The sequence below is a fragment of the Microchirus variegatus genome, assembly GCF_963457635.1.
Source record: "Microchirus variegatus genome assembly, chromosome: 17".
In the NCBI taxonomy this organism is placed as follows: domain Eukaryota; kingdom Metazoa; phylum Chordata; class Actinopteri; order Pleuronectiformes; family Soleidae; genus Microchirus; species Microchirus variegatus.
The window spans coordinates 25141783-25155797 of NC_139818.1; the positions used below are offsets into that span (position 1 = coordinate 25141783).

At 42.7% G+C, this 14015-nt stretch overlaps 1 protein-coding gene across 1 annotated transcript; it reads left to right on the plus strand.

The window, feature by feature from the left end:
* Nucleotides 1-925: 925 nt before the first annotated feature.
* LOC310939181 (protein Tob1-like) lies at nucleotides 926-5429 on the plus strand. The gene is made up of 2 exons (XM_083903859.1): nucleotides 926-1182; nucleotides 3200-5429. Exon 2 carries the CDS (start codon nucleotides 3374-3376, stop codon nucleotides 4409-4411), a length of 1038 nt encoding a protein of 345 aa, XP_083759985.1. The 5' UTR covers nucleotides 926-1182; nucleotides 3200-3373; the 3' UTR covers nucleotides 4412-5429.
* The last annotated feature ends 8586 nt before the right edge of the window (nucleotides 5430-14015 follow it).

The window sequence follows — 14015 nt, forward strand, 5'->3', positions numbered from 1 at the left end:
GTAGACATTTCTATGGTATTGTCTTGTAGCTACAAATTGATAGCTATTTGTAGCCGGCTATAGTGCTAGCTTGCTAACCTAGCTATAATTTGCAGAATCAGAATAATGTATTTTCAGAAAGTATAGCTAGGGTACAAAAATTATACATGTGTATATGTGTGTATTTCTGCCAACAAACCCTGGTAAATGTTTCACACTGGAGCTTTAATAGCGCTGGAAACTGTGGTGATTCATAATAAACAGAGAAGTGTGTTGTTATACCTTCAGCTGCCACAAGGGAAACATGAACATGTCAGTAGTGAAGAGCAGTGAACACAAACCGTGACAGGTGTGTCCCTCCGCCGCAGGAGGGGAACTACATCTAACTCGGTTTAACCCCGTCATGGTAAGTCCTCAATGTGGGATTTGTTTGTTATTCGTTTCAGTGTCTTGCGACAGTATTTACACACATTTGTGGTCTGATTTCTTCACAACAGACTCATTGTGTGGTCGTAGGTGTGAGACATGAACAAGCACAGCCTCTGAAGCGCAAAGGCACGTTTTAAAAGGGTTTATTTCGCGTAATCAAACATGTCAGTCTGTCACCTTTAATGTGTGAACTCGTAAATGTTTCTTTATTAACACGCGGCTGATTTTTATTTTCCCGAAAACGCCGACATTTTAGCTAAAACAAAATAGTCCCGTGCACATTGAAAGGCGAACCACTACCGTAAATAGAAGCCGCCGTTTGAGTGACAGCGGCGTCGTCCAATGACAGCAGCGCTCGGGAGGAGTCGTCCGTGACGTAGTCGCCTGCGCAGCCAATGGGAGCGCGCGATTGGGTGTTGACCTCTGCGAGCCGCATCACCACCTCCTGCGTGTCCGTGGCGGAGGAGCGCTATATAAAACACGGCAGCCCAAGTTTTTAAAGGGCAGAGTTGTAAAAACTCCCAGGCTGTGGGAGTTCACTTTGACACCGTGTGGACCGCAAACAGACCACTGAACCCCCACAGAAGGAAGGAAGGAAAGAAGGAAAGAACCAGAGGAACCAGAGGAACCAGAGGAACCAGAGGAACCAGCGCCTGGAGCGTTACAGAGAAACACCATTATTTTGTATTTCCCTTTAGAGAAGCTGAAGTAGCAGCTTGCTGGAGCGGACTCTGGAAGAAGAAGAAGAAGAAGAACCTGCTGTGAATTTTCCATGTAAGTAAACACTAGCATGACGTCGCATTTAGCATCTTATTAAACAGTAAAAATAAAAAAATCGTCTATCTGTTCACGTCTTAGAATCCCCCCGGTGACACTTAGCGGTTTAGCCCGGTTTCGGTCGACATTTGCATGCTAGTTTTTTTTTTGCCACTAAAACGATACGTATCTTGCTATCATCTATCATATTTGTCTAAATGTACATTTCTGTCGCTTGTTAGTCGTGTGTATCTTTTAATCTTGACGATGTCACGGGGAAACCGGCAGTGATAAGCAGCTGCTCGGGGCTTAAACATTAACAGTGTGCGGCGTCCAGATAAGCTAGTAGCTCCCGTTCACACCCTTCGTTAATTTGGCTAAGCTACATGCTAATCAGTGGGTTTGTGTTCCATATGGAGAAACTAGCACCGTTATCGTAGCGTCACTGGTGTTTTTCCTCTTCGTGTCACGGTTGTAGAATCGTCTTTTGTGGCCGTGGTTCGACTTTGAATGATGATTATGTAACAGCGGCTCTGCTACGTGCTGCTGTGGCCAAGGCGCATTTAATTATTGTTTTTTAATCGGAAATAGAAAATACACATTAGTAGTTGATGTTTCCAGTGAAACGTAAAGCAAATTTGAACCGAAATTGTCTACAAAATTGATAGAAAATAAGTCGCATTAGTATCTGCCAGGTTTCTCATTATAATGCATAGCAAACAATGCTCCTCTCTAGCTAGGTTTCCAGTGACATTAGTCGCAAATTACAAACTATAGTTATAAAGAAAATTAGCATTTATAGTTAAGGTTATCATTAAAGAGTTTCCCGAAGAAAAACTCGAATATATTCGTTTCCACTGGGTTTACAGGATATTTGGCTAATATACCTTAAATATTTTGGGATATTGTGACAATTTTTCTGATGCTAACACTAGCTCCAGTGTTCTTGCCCAAACAAAACTAGTGAGGATATTTATATGGATTGTATGTATATATCAGGGGTCACCGACCTTTTTGAGACAGAGAGCTACCTTAAGGGTAAAAAATAATATGGAGGGCTACCACATTAACATTTTTTTTAATTTGTTTACCATTTAAATGATTCATATTATGCATTAAACTGCATACACATTCATTCCAGTGCTTACTCCTAACGATTACCAGTTTTTATAAACAATATCAAAGATATTTTACTGAGCCATCATACGGATACATGCAAGTGAGGTGAAGTGAAGTGAGCCCGCGGGCACCGTATTGGCTGCCTGCGGGCTACCAGGTGCCCGCGGGCACCACGTTGGTGACCCCTGGTATATATGCTAATGGAAAACTAGCATACATCTGCTACTGCAAATACAGATAATTCATGGATAGTTTGGCTTGATTATTAGAACTGAACATCTTAGCATTTTTGCTAACTCCCCAAACATAAACATGCATTTTATAAACCTTTTTAGAAATAAATAAAGCTCTCGAAAGTGAATGAAAATGTGCTAAACTTGAGGAAAATCGAACCGATTTGTAATTGTTGATGAATTTTAACATTTATGTGCTAAAATTATGATGAACGTAGAATATAAAACCTAAACTTTTGGTTGATCTGGTGCCGCAAGGTCCTGTAGTTGCACTATATTTAGTACATATTTACCATAAAGTAGTAATTAAGTTTGCTAATTTAAACGTCCACCACTGTGGCACTTCCTGTGTTGGGAGGTGGGACATCACAGGTGTTGCGCCCTAACATGTCCCTGTGCCAGGTTGAGTAATTCAGAAATCCTTGTAGATATCGACGCCCTGGTATCAGATCCACTGCCCTCCATAGAGGTCAACCGTGGCTGGGTTTTATCTGTCACACTAGAGACACACACACACACTCTGATGACACGGTCTCTGAGTCAGTGGCCTGTGTTTATTTATAGCCCGTTGATATAGTCCAGCTGAGATGTAACACTGCTGCGTCGACTGCACTTGGTCAATACTTGCTTATTAATTTGTGGCATCAGGGTTTTAACGCTTTTTTCTTTTTTTGTTGCTTCAGGATCCTGAATCCAATCCTGCTGCAGGAAAAAGGACATTCACTTTGTCACCGAGTGCTCGATCAGAGTGTTTTCAACCCGCCGATCACAGCTGCCCCGGGGGTTTTTGCAGCGCTCGGAAGAATTAAAAGCGACTCTGTGACGGAAAACGAATCGCCCTCGCCGCCGAAGCAGCTATGCAGCTTGAAATCCAAGTAGCACTCAACTTTATTATTTCCTATTTATACAACAAACTCCCTCGACGACGCGTGAATATCTTTGGCGAAGAGCTGGAGAGGCAGCTGAAGAAGAAATATGAAGGCCACTGGTATCCGGATAAGCCATACAAAGGTTCGGGGTTCAGGTGCATCCACGTAGGGGAGAAGGTGGACCCCGTGGTGGAGCAGGCTGCCAAAGAGAGCGGGCTGGACATCGAGGACGTCCGAAACAATCTCCCTCAGGACCTTAGCGTGTGGATCGACCCGTTTGAGGTTTCCTACCAGATCGGGGAGAAGGGACCGGTCAAGGTGCTATACGTGGACGACAACAACGAGAACGGCTCCGAGCTGGACAAGGAGATCAAGAACAGCTTTAACCCGGAAGCCCAGGTCTTCATGCCAATCAGTGACCCGGTCGGGGTCTCGTCAGAGTCCAGCTCGCCCTCGCCTCCCTTCGGACAGTCGGCCGCCGTCAGCCCGTCCTTCATGCCTCGCTCCGCCCAACCCTTAACCTTCACCACTGCCACCTTCGCCGCCACCAAATTCGGCTCCACTAAGATGAAGAGCAGCAGCCGTGGTGGTAACAACAACAACGGTGGCGGCGGCAACAACAACGTCGGCGGCAGCGGTGGCAGCAAGTTGGCCCGCACTTCCCCCACCAATAACCTGGGTCTGAATGTCAACACCCTGCTGAAGCAGAAAGCCATCTCCACCTCCATGCACTCACTGTACGGGCTGGGCCTGGGTCAGCAGCAGCAGCAGCAGCAGAAGGCCTCTGCTCTTTCTCCCAACGCCAAGGAGTTTGTGTTCCCCAGCCTCCCGGGCCAGACCAGCCCCGGGGCCGTGTTCCCCGGCGAGGGCTCCCTGGGACTGGGCCCCCTGCCGTACAGCAATGCCTTTGACGTGTTCGCAGCCTACGGAAGCCTCAACGACAAGTCCCTCATGGACGGCCTCAACTTCAGTCTGAGCAACATGCAGTATTCTAACCAGCAATTCCAGCCGGTCATGGCGAACTAAACCCGCTCAGACGAACCGTCCAGATGTTATTTATGAATGACAGTGGCTCAAAGAGAAGGAAAAACAAACGCACATTTAGACAAAAACATCCAAACAAAACTGGACTTTTCAAGGACTCTGTGTAGAGTCAGTGAAGCGCATGTGCCCGAGGGACTTTTTACCGCCCCCCCCCCTCCTTGTTTCTACTGAAGGCTTGTTGTACAAACACATCCAAGCTTGGTTACTTCAATTGAACATGCATCATTGTTTTTCCTTTTTGCCAACCAAGCACAAATTTTTTTACTATGTTGAGGAAAACTGAAACAAAAACATGCTCCTAAAAAGTAAAAAAGCGAGAAAAAGAAAACACAAGCTTCAAGTTCTGGCCTCTTACAGTATTTTACAGGCGGTAAGACGAGGCTGATTTTTATGAATTGGCACTACTAAGTGGGGTTACTTGGTCTTTTTCTAATTGTATAATTTAATTTAGTACAGAGTTTGTAAGATATCAGAGTATATATTGTTTCTATGACATGGTGTTGCATTTATATCTTTTTACTACTCCAGTGATCTGTGATGGCTGCAGCAGCTTTTCCTTTTTTTTTTTTTTTTTTTAAAGATAATTGTTAAAGAAATCCATCTTTAAAAAAAAAAAAAAAAAAATACATGAACTATTCTAAAGATTGTGTACAGAGTATTCCTTTAGTGGTGGAATTCAAGTGTAGGAATATTTGCTTTTTTTCCCTGAAAGATGAATTGTATTTTCTGTTTAAGAGGTTAAAAAAAGATTTTTGCTATACTATGGACAAAAATGTAATCGTATGAATATTAATTTTGTACCTACATTGTGCAATACTTGATAAAAAAAAAAAATACGGTATAACAAAGTATTTTGAGTCAGTGTCTTACATGTCAAGAGGGACTGAAATAGTTTATATTGTTAAGTTTGTATTAAATGCTTAAAAATTATGCTTGTCTTTATTTTTTTTAATTTCATATTTGCACCCTGGTCTTTTTAATAAAATAAACAACAGTTGAACATGAACTTATTGAAGCAAGACTTTTTATTTCCTCCTTTACAACATTCTAATCGGGTCATTCTCCTGCACCAAAGCCCATAGAGAAAAGTGACCGTTTTTACAAAACATCACACAGGAGTGATGTGATCTATTGCTACTTCAACCGTAAATATATAATGTATAAAAGTGTTATTGTAGGCGTTCGGTGTCTAAAATTCATTATTTAAAGTTACTCGAGTGGTACAAACTTGGAAAATGTGTCAGTAGTTGACGTAAGTCTCCTGTTTCCCTGTGAGCTTAAAACGCAGAGATTTTACAATTTACTTTTCAGTCATAAAATGCTATAAAACATTTTCTATTGTAGACTCGAGCAGACGTACGTTAGTCAGTGTTGACACTTCAAATAACCCAAACTAACCCTTTAACCTCCTGCCAGAGCAGAGTCACATGATGTAGGAGTCACAAGGGCAACTTCAGCTAAAAATGTAGAGAGACTTGACTTGTGTGTGTGTGTGTGTGTGTGTGTGTGTGTGTCACTGTGTCACTGTGAGTCAACGGAAAAGCCCTGTAGCTACTGTGCTGTAACGTAAAGCCCATGGTTCTCAAACTGTGGCGTGTGGACCACCAGTGGTACGTGAATCTCCTCTGGTGGAACAGAAACACTGAAATCTACATTGTTTTGTTACTTCGTCCCAACACTTCCCTTAACCCTAAACTTTTGCCCTAACCCTAAATTTTGTATGATTTTTTTTCCTTGTAATCAACCCTTAAAATGTATTGAGCTCTGATGTGGACTTCAAATTAACTGGAAAATGAAATTACCCATGATGCTTTGCGAATTCAGCGAGCCGACTGATTTTTTTCCAACAAAGATGGCGGCCACATCTGCTGAGGAACAATTTCGTTGTAATATATTTTCACAAATAACGTCGAAATGTGTTGGAATATGTTAGTTTGATATACGTCCAAAGGACCGTTGACCTTTGAACACTAATGTCAGAAAATAACTGCCAATTTATGAAAGCATCTAGCTAACTCGCTAGCTGGTGCCTATTTGCCGAGTTCCTAGAGAGCACTCTGCAAATAGCCGCTAGCTAGCTCTGCTACATGTGGGTAGTTTTGTCAGTGTTTTGGATGTGTGTACCGGCGTTCACTTGAACACGAATATCCCGGACTTGTCAGATTTCAATAACATTTGTGATATAGCGTTTACGACGACGGAGAGAAAAAACGGCGTTGACGGACAAAAACAAGCGCAGCCAACGCAACAGGCAACACAACAGCTGCATCCGCCGCCATGTTTCCTGAATGAATCGTAGCACGCTCCACCGGTAGAGTTGTCAACATGTGACGTAGGTTAGCACGTTCGCTACGTTCACTACGCTAATTTTTATACAGCGGCGTCCCAAATCCATAGGGAAGCCACTTCCCTCAACGAGGGGGAATTTACGGTTGAGGGCACTCTGAACCAAGTGGACATTTTAAGGGGGAAGTATTGGGACACGGGGCCTTGGTCTAAAAAGTTGTAGAAACCTGGATCCAGTGTGGTTTTCAGTGACGTCACGCCTGTGGGTACAGGTGGAGCTCAGTGATCCGTGACAGTCGGTTTGCCAGAGCCAACCTTCATGTTTTTAATTTAAAGCCTCATCCAGCCGGTCTTTGTTTATTTTAAGGCGTACGCTGTATTTGCATATTTAAAGGCCGTAACACTTGTCAGTAAGAGCAACACTGCCTGTGTGTGTGTGTGTGTGTGTGTGTGTGTGTGTGTGTGTGGTAATCACCGGTGGCCTCCATTATGGGCTTTAATGTCATGTGAAGCAAAAATAGCCGAGTTAAGAACAACCCAAACATTGAGCGTCGGCTGCTCTTCAGCTCCTGCAGCTTAACTCAAATGAGACATAATCACATTTGCAATTCTGTCCCCGACTCAAAGGTCTAAAGGAGGAAGTAGCTTTGTGTGTGTTTTACGTCCTTGTTATGTTACGTACACTCTGAAGTGTTGTTAACGCTGAGCTAACGCAGCCGCCGCCGCGGCCCGACGCTCGTAAAGTCTGCTGTTTGAGACGCTCGTAAGAGATCGTTTTGTCTTTATTTACGCCGTGAATATAGCGCCTCGTTTACACTGCGGAACCAAATCGGATTTTTAACGATTTTTGTATCTAGCAGTCAGGACAGCAAAAAAACACACAAGATCCGTGGTTTTGAATGTGATTCGAATCTGATTTTTACGTCAACGAACAACGACGTAGATTCTGAGAGACGGAAGCTAACTAGCTCAAATCGACCTCTACTTTAGGAGAGTGAAATAGTTTTGCCATACAGCTAATATTCAAACAGCCTCTCCGATTTAAAAACAATAAAAGTTCCATTGAATTCTTTAAGTTACGTAAAATACTTTAACTTCTAATTCTGATTTGAACTAGTTAGCGTATGTATGCTAACTAGTTCAAATCATCTCTACTTCAGCTACAACATGCTGGAGAGTCCTGACTGTGTACAGCTAATATTCAAACAGAATCTCTGATTTAATAACAGTAAAAACACCAAGTTATTGAATTGTATGTTATATAAATAACTATATATACAAATATAAACTATCTAATTCTTCAATGAGATGAATGCTCACTAGTTTAAAACATCGCTACGTTAGCTACAACAATTAAATGCTACAAACAGTCCACACACAGTTAGCAAGAAAATAGCTGTGTCAAGCTACAAAGGAATCAAATAGTTTTGCGCTGACTGTGTGCAGCTAATATTCAAACATAATCTCTGATTTAATAACAGCAAAAGCACCGTGTTATTGAATTGTATTATTATAATATATTATATTATATAATTGTGTTGTATAAAATATTTAACTCTTTAATTCTTCAAGGAGATATATGCTAATAACTAGTTCAAATACTTTAGCTACAACAATGAAATGCTACTTACAGTCCACACACAGTTAGCAAGAAAATAGCCGTGTCATGCTACAAAGGAGCAGCTCCTCTGATTTAATCAACATAATTGAATTGTGAACATAATGAATTTTGTTTGTTTGTGAATTTTCAACCCAAGTTTGAATTAAAACAAAATCCCCAGAATCCCAAGCATTGCAAATTAATCCCCCCCGAAACTCGGAGGAGTAGCTTACGGAGGATTAGCGAGCCAAGCTATGTTTATGCCAGTTGCGATTCCACCCTTGTGAGACTCAGTGGTATTTGAAAACATTCCTGGTCGATGCTGTGTCAGAACCTTTGTGAACGCCAGAGAAAGAAGCTTTCATAACTTGTTTCTTTGTCAGATAAACACACCCTTATTGGTCTGTTGTCAACATCACGAGGCGATACGGCAAAAGTTAAAAGTGACTGTGACGTCGACCGCTAATGCTCAGTTTATATTCTGTGAAAATTGTCCAAAGTAAAGAGCATTTTTACAGCGTGTGCAGTGCCGTAAATAATTGGTTTGGCCTCGACCAGACCAACAGTCTGAGGCTCAAATGGTCGCTTTTCAAATAGTCGTTCAAGCCTCACAGTAGGAACACAAAAACACAACACAATATTGTTTCCATGATGCAGAACCAGACTCCTCGGTTAAATATTGACATTTGAGACGTTTCCTTGGCTAAATGTCGGAGAATAACGTGAATGTTTTCAGGGATTTTTAAGTGTTTTTAATAGTGCTGGGCACGTTAGCGTGCTAACGGCGTCAACATTAACGCATGTCGCGTTTCCATGGTGACTGACTGGGTTTACGTGACGTCCCGATTGTTAAAATGAGTCACGCTAAACTTTAAAAACAGCGACACACATTAACCCGCAGTACACATGTATTTGTAGCGCTGCTCTTTTCGCTTAATTAACAAACCGCTCCAGTTCAACTGTAGGCGCGCTAACGGAGTTAAAGGAGCTAAGGCAGCTAACAGAGCTAACTGGTAAACGTGCCTGGACTCATGGACTCAGTCATCATGGAAACGCTTCATGTGTTAATGTGCGTTAACGCTGATGCCGTTAACGCCGCTATCTGCCGTTAGCGTGCTAACGTGTCCTGCACTACTTTTTAACCGATCTCTTAACTGATTTGCTTTGATTCTTGTGTAGGTCGTCGCGCTCGTGACTCTTCCAGTGACGACACAACTCTGACCAATCGGTGACCGGCAGTCTGCTCAGCTCGCCTTGGAACCTCGTCAGAGCAGCTACTAAAAACAACAACAACAGGTAATAACAAGCAAAACAAGTCGTGCTGAGTCATGCTAGAGCTGTATAGAGTTAACCCTTAGATAACCTTTAAGATATCTGTTTCCCATGTATGTTGCTATTAGCCTCAATCTCCCTACACCAAAGTCCATAGAGGAAACCATTTCAAACACGTTGTTTTACGACTTCTGTGTTAGAAATCGTTTGAGTTTACAACGAGCAACGGACTTTCGTGTGGGAGAGTGAGTCATGAACAAACCTGATTTTGTATATCACAAAAAGGCTGTACGATGGTGAGATATTATATTATTAGTGCTGGGCTAACGAACGTTAACGCATGACGCGCTTCCATGACGACTGACCGGAAAAAAGACGCGCAACGTCATGTTTACGTGCCGCGACACCGGAGTCCAGGCACCGTTTACCAGTTAGCTCCGTTAGCTCCGTTAGCTCCTTTAGTGCTGTTAGCGCGCTTACAGTGGAACTGGAGCGGTCTGTTTATTAAACGGAAAAGAGCAGCGCTACAAATAACCAGCGTACCTGTGTGCTACGTATGTGTGCCTCTGTTTTTAAAGTTTACCGTTACTTTAATTTCCCGCTGTCAGCCATCTTGTTCCTGGCTGACTCCAGCTTCTTCTGTATCTCGTCCTCTTACCAGATACTGATCAGACACTTGGTTTCGGAGGTGCTCCATGTACAGCGTCCAGCGTCCACCTTCACCCGGTACCGCGGGAACAAAAGTCCCGCGGTACATGCTAATTAGAGCGCGCTATATGCTAATCGCCTAATCACCCTGACCTCCCGCTGTCGCGAAAAGCGTACTGTAAAGTGGTCTTTAGAGACTCACTTTAACAGACCAGAGTCACGTAAACATGACGTCACGCGCGTCTTTTTCCGGTCAGTCGTCATGGAAACGCGCCGTGCGCTAGCGTTGACACCGTTAACCGCCGCTACTGCCTTAAGGCGCCCAGCACTATATATTGTACTGTATTATATCATATCATATTAATAAGCTATCGTAGACTTAAGCTGGCACGGTCAGTGCTGACTGTGTTTGTACCACACTGCACACACACACACACACACACACACACACACACACACACACACACACACACACACACACACACACGAGCAGTTCCTCATGACCACCTCAGCTCTCTGGATAAACAAACCCACAGATGGTTCTGCTCTCTCACCAGCTGAGACTCTCAGTGTCCGTGGTGTTGTCGTGCTGTGACTCCATCTTGTGTGTTCCAGAGTGTGTGTTCGCCTGCTGCTACAGAGAATTACATTCCTGAGAGCTTCACATATTACACATGCAGGTCCTTATCCATGCTGCATCACACACACACACGCACACGCACACGCACACGCACACACACACACACACACACCCAGCAACACATTCAACATGTAGGGCATGTGTTTGTTCTGAAGGGTGTTTTCTCAGCCGACTGGAATTTTCTGTTTGAACGTTATGTGACTTCCAGGCAGAAGAAGAAGATTAAATATGTTCATAATTAAGCGTATAATTAATTAACTGTAAAATGACAGGGTTTCTAATCACCATTGTGTTGTTGTCAAAACCTTATATTTGACGCTGTGATGTCTGTGACGTAGGCGTTTGTTTACAGTGTTCCACGGGTCCTATGTTCCCCGTGTTTTTTTTGGGGAAAAACGGGGAACATAGGTACGACCCCATGTTCCACACGTTCCATTTACTCAGACAAATGTGCATTTAACGGTAAAAAGTAGCAGTGTTTTTTTAGGGTGGCGGCCATCATAGAGTTGGAAATTCCAACTTTAACCGGAATGGCATCATTAATATTTACATGTCAGTGTCTTATCGGCCACATACGCTAATATCTTAGCAAGCTAGCAGCTCACTGTTGAAGAAAATGACGAGGCTGTTGGAGAATTAGCATTTCACTGCAACCTAGCATCAAAATCTCACAATACATAACATTTTTGTTCAATAAATACTTGACTTGCACGGCACCGAGCATTTCTGAAAACGTTAGCATCACAATCGTCTGACTGTGAATATTAAGCAAGAGTAAAATATAATTTAAACTTATCCGGGAAAATACTTTCAACAGGTTTCTAAAAAAAAACAATGTGAAAGGTTCATACCACTGCTGTGTATGCTAACTGTGAAGATTTAGCCAATCACATGTAAATATGAAGAACAGGCTAGAGGCTAGCTAGCTTAACAAGTCGTTACAGCTTGTAGTTGTTTGCATACTCGTTTTAAATATGATAATGTTAGCTAATAGCTAATTGCTGTAAAAAAATTTAACAGGTGTCAGTTGATCCTGCTTTCATGCTAAGCTAAACGGCTGCTGGCAGTGGATTTATAGTTTTTACCATTTTTAATTTTCTGTTGGGAATTTAAATAGCAAGAAAACCACACATTTTCATACTCGTTTTTCTTATGACTCTATGATTTTTAACTGTGACAAACTGGTTAAACCTTTAACTATTCACTCATGTTTATAGTTCACATTTAGATATTCAGTGTGTAAATATTTAAATATTTATCTGTCTTTGGTTGTTTTTTGAGAACGAGATCACTTGTTTGTTTGTTTACCCATGAACAGAAATGTTTTGAAATGTAGACATTTTTTACTGGTAAACACAGAATTTATCGGAGTTTTGCGTGTTTTGTTTTTCGGAGAGCGTCAGAAACGACTGGTAAACAGCGCGTTGACGAGTCGTCGTGAAGCGCAGATGAGACATTTCTGCCGTGCTTTAACACCGTGGTGTTTACAGCGTCACAAGACGTACGACCAAGTATTTCAGGGCGATGACGGACGATCTGAGAGGAACGTGTGGTTTGTCGGGAAGTAGCTGATACCAGATGAGGATTATTGTAGATTAGTGGATCCAGAGGTGATTCTTGGAGGATATTACATTTTGTCCCCCCATACTGTCTCAGAACGTCTAAACTGTACATCACCTGCCACTTTATTAGGTACGCTGGACACCTCGATATCTGGCAACAGTGTCAACCCTTGTGGATTTGTTGTACCTTAACAGATCATTAGTGGTTATTTAAACTAGGGTCGAGTCTTTCTGGGTCTGAGTTCACAGTTTGGTATTTCCTTGTATTGTTTGTGGGCAACCAGTGGACGACGACGTCCTTGCGTGATCTCAAACCCAGTTTCTGCAGTTATTGTCCTCTCTTTTGACCAAAACAAAACCGGAAAGTGACGTTTGTGCTGGCTCATACAATCAAAACTGGAGGTCATCCATTTTGGCTCCACGCATGACCCCTAGAGAAAGTACGACCCCAAGTCATTACTCATTTTTGGCCCATTCTCTATAAAACTTGTCGTTTGTGAGTGAAAATCCCAGTAGATTGTGAAATACCAACAAAAATCACCTTTTCCTCCTCATTGGTTCTTGTTTGGTTTGAACTTCAGCCGGTCGCCTTGACCGTGTCTTTGTTTTGGGAGCTCTGAAATGCTACTTTTAATCGGGTTCCAGAGTCAGAATCAAATCAAATCAAATGCCACCCTTGCATTTTTGTGTAGACAACCAGAACAAATCAGATATCTTATCTTCGAGACGTCACAGACTTACGGCTAGCAGCCAGTTAGCTTAACCAGATGCTGTACCTTGTTGGTTATTTGCTAATTCAATTTTGGCTAATGCCACTTTTCCATTATACAATTTCTAGGCCACCCTTGCGTTTTTGTGTAGACAACCAAAACAATGATGTCATAGATATCTTATCTTCGACAGGTCGCGGACGTACGGCTAGCAGCCAGTTAGCTTAACCAGATGCTGTACCTTGTTGGCTATTTGCTAATTCAATTTAGCTCAAACGGTGAAATGGCTAATGGCACTTTTCCATGACACAATTTCTACGCCACCCTTGCATTTTTTGTGTCGACGACCGAAACGATGATGTCATAGCCCCGCCTCTGTTTTGCGTTTGGATTCATTCTTGTGTTTGTGATTCTTGCATTCTCGCGTTCGGACATTGTTTGGTCATTTTATGGTTTTTTTTACACGATAACTTTCATTTTCTTCATTCTGTCTCTGCGATTGTTTACGCTGTAATGTAGCGCAGCAGTGCCACACACAGGCCAGGCATAGGTACTACAGCGTTTATAGAGTCATTGTGATGAGGCCTTGATATTGTGGCTTGTGAGTCGAGGTGCCGGTCCAGGTTTTGACCTGGATCGACACTCGCAGGTCTATATTAAGACCATGATGGGCACTGAGTCATGAATGATAAGACGCCTGGACGGCGCCACCTGTCACCGGTCACCGATTCCGGCGTAAACGGAGTTGGCGTTGACATTTGCGAGGGTTAGGGTTAGGGTTAACCCTAACCCAGAGATACAGCCACTGCCACATCTGCAACTCTGAGGAAGCTTAACATTTCACTTGACTGAAAGGAGGACAAGATAA

Coding starts and splice junctions, on each gene's coding strand:
- LOC310939181 (XM_083903859.1), top strand. CDS start 3,374: ATGCAGCTTGAAATCCAAGTAGCACTCAACTTTATTATTTCCTATTTA.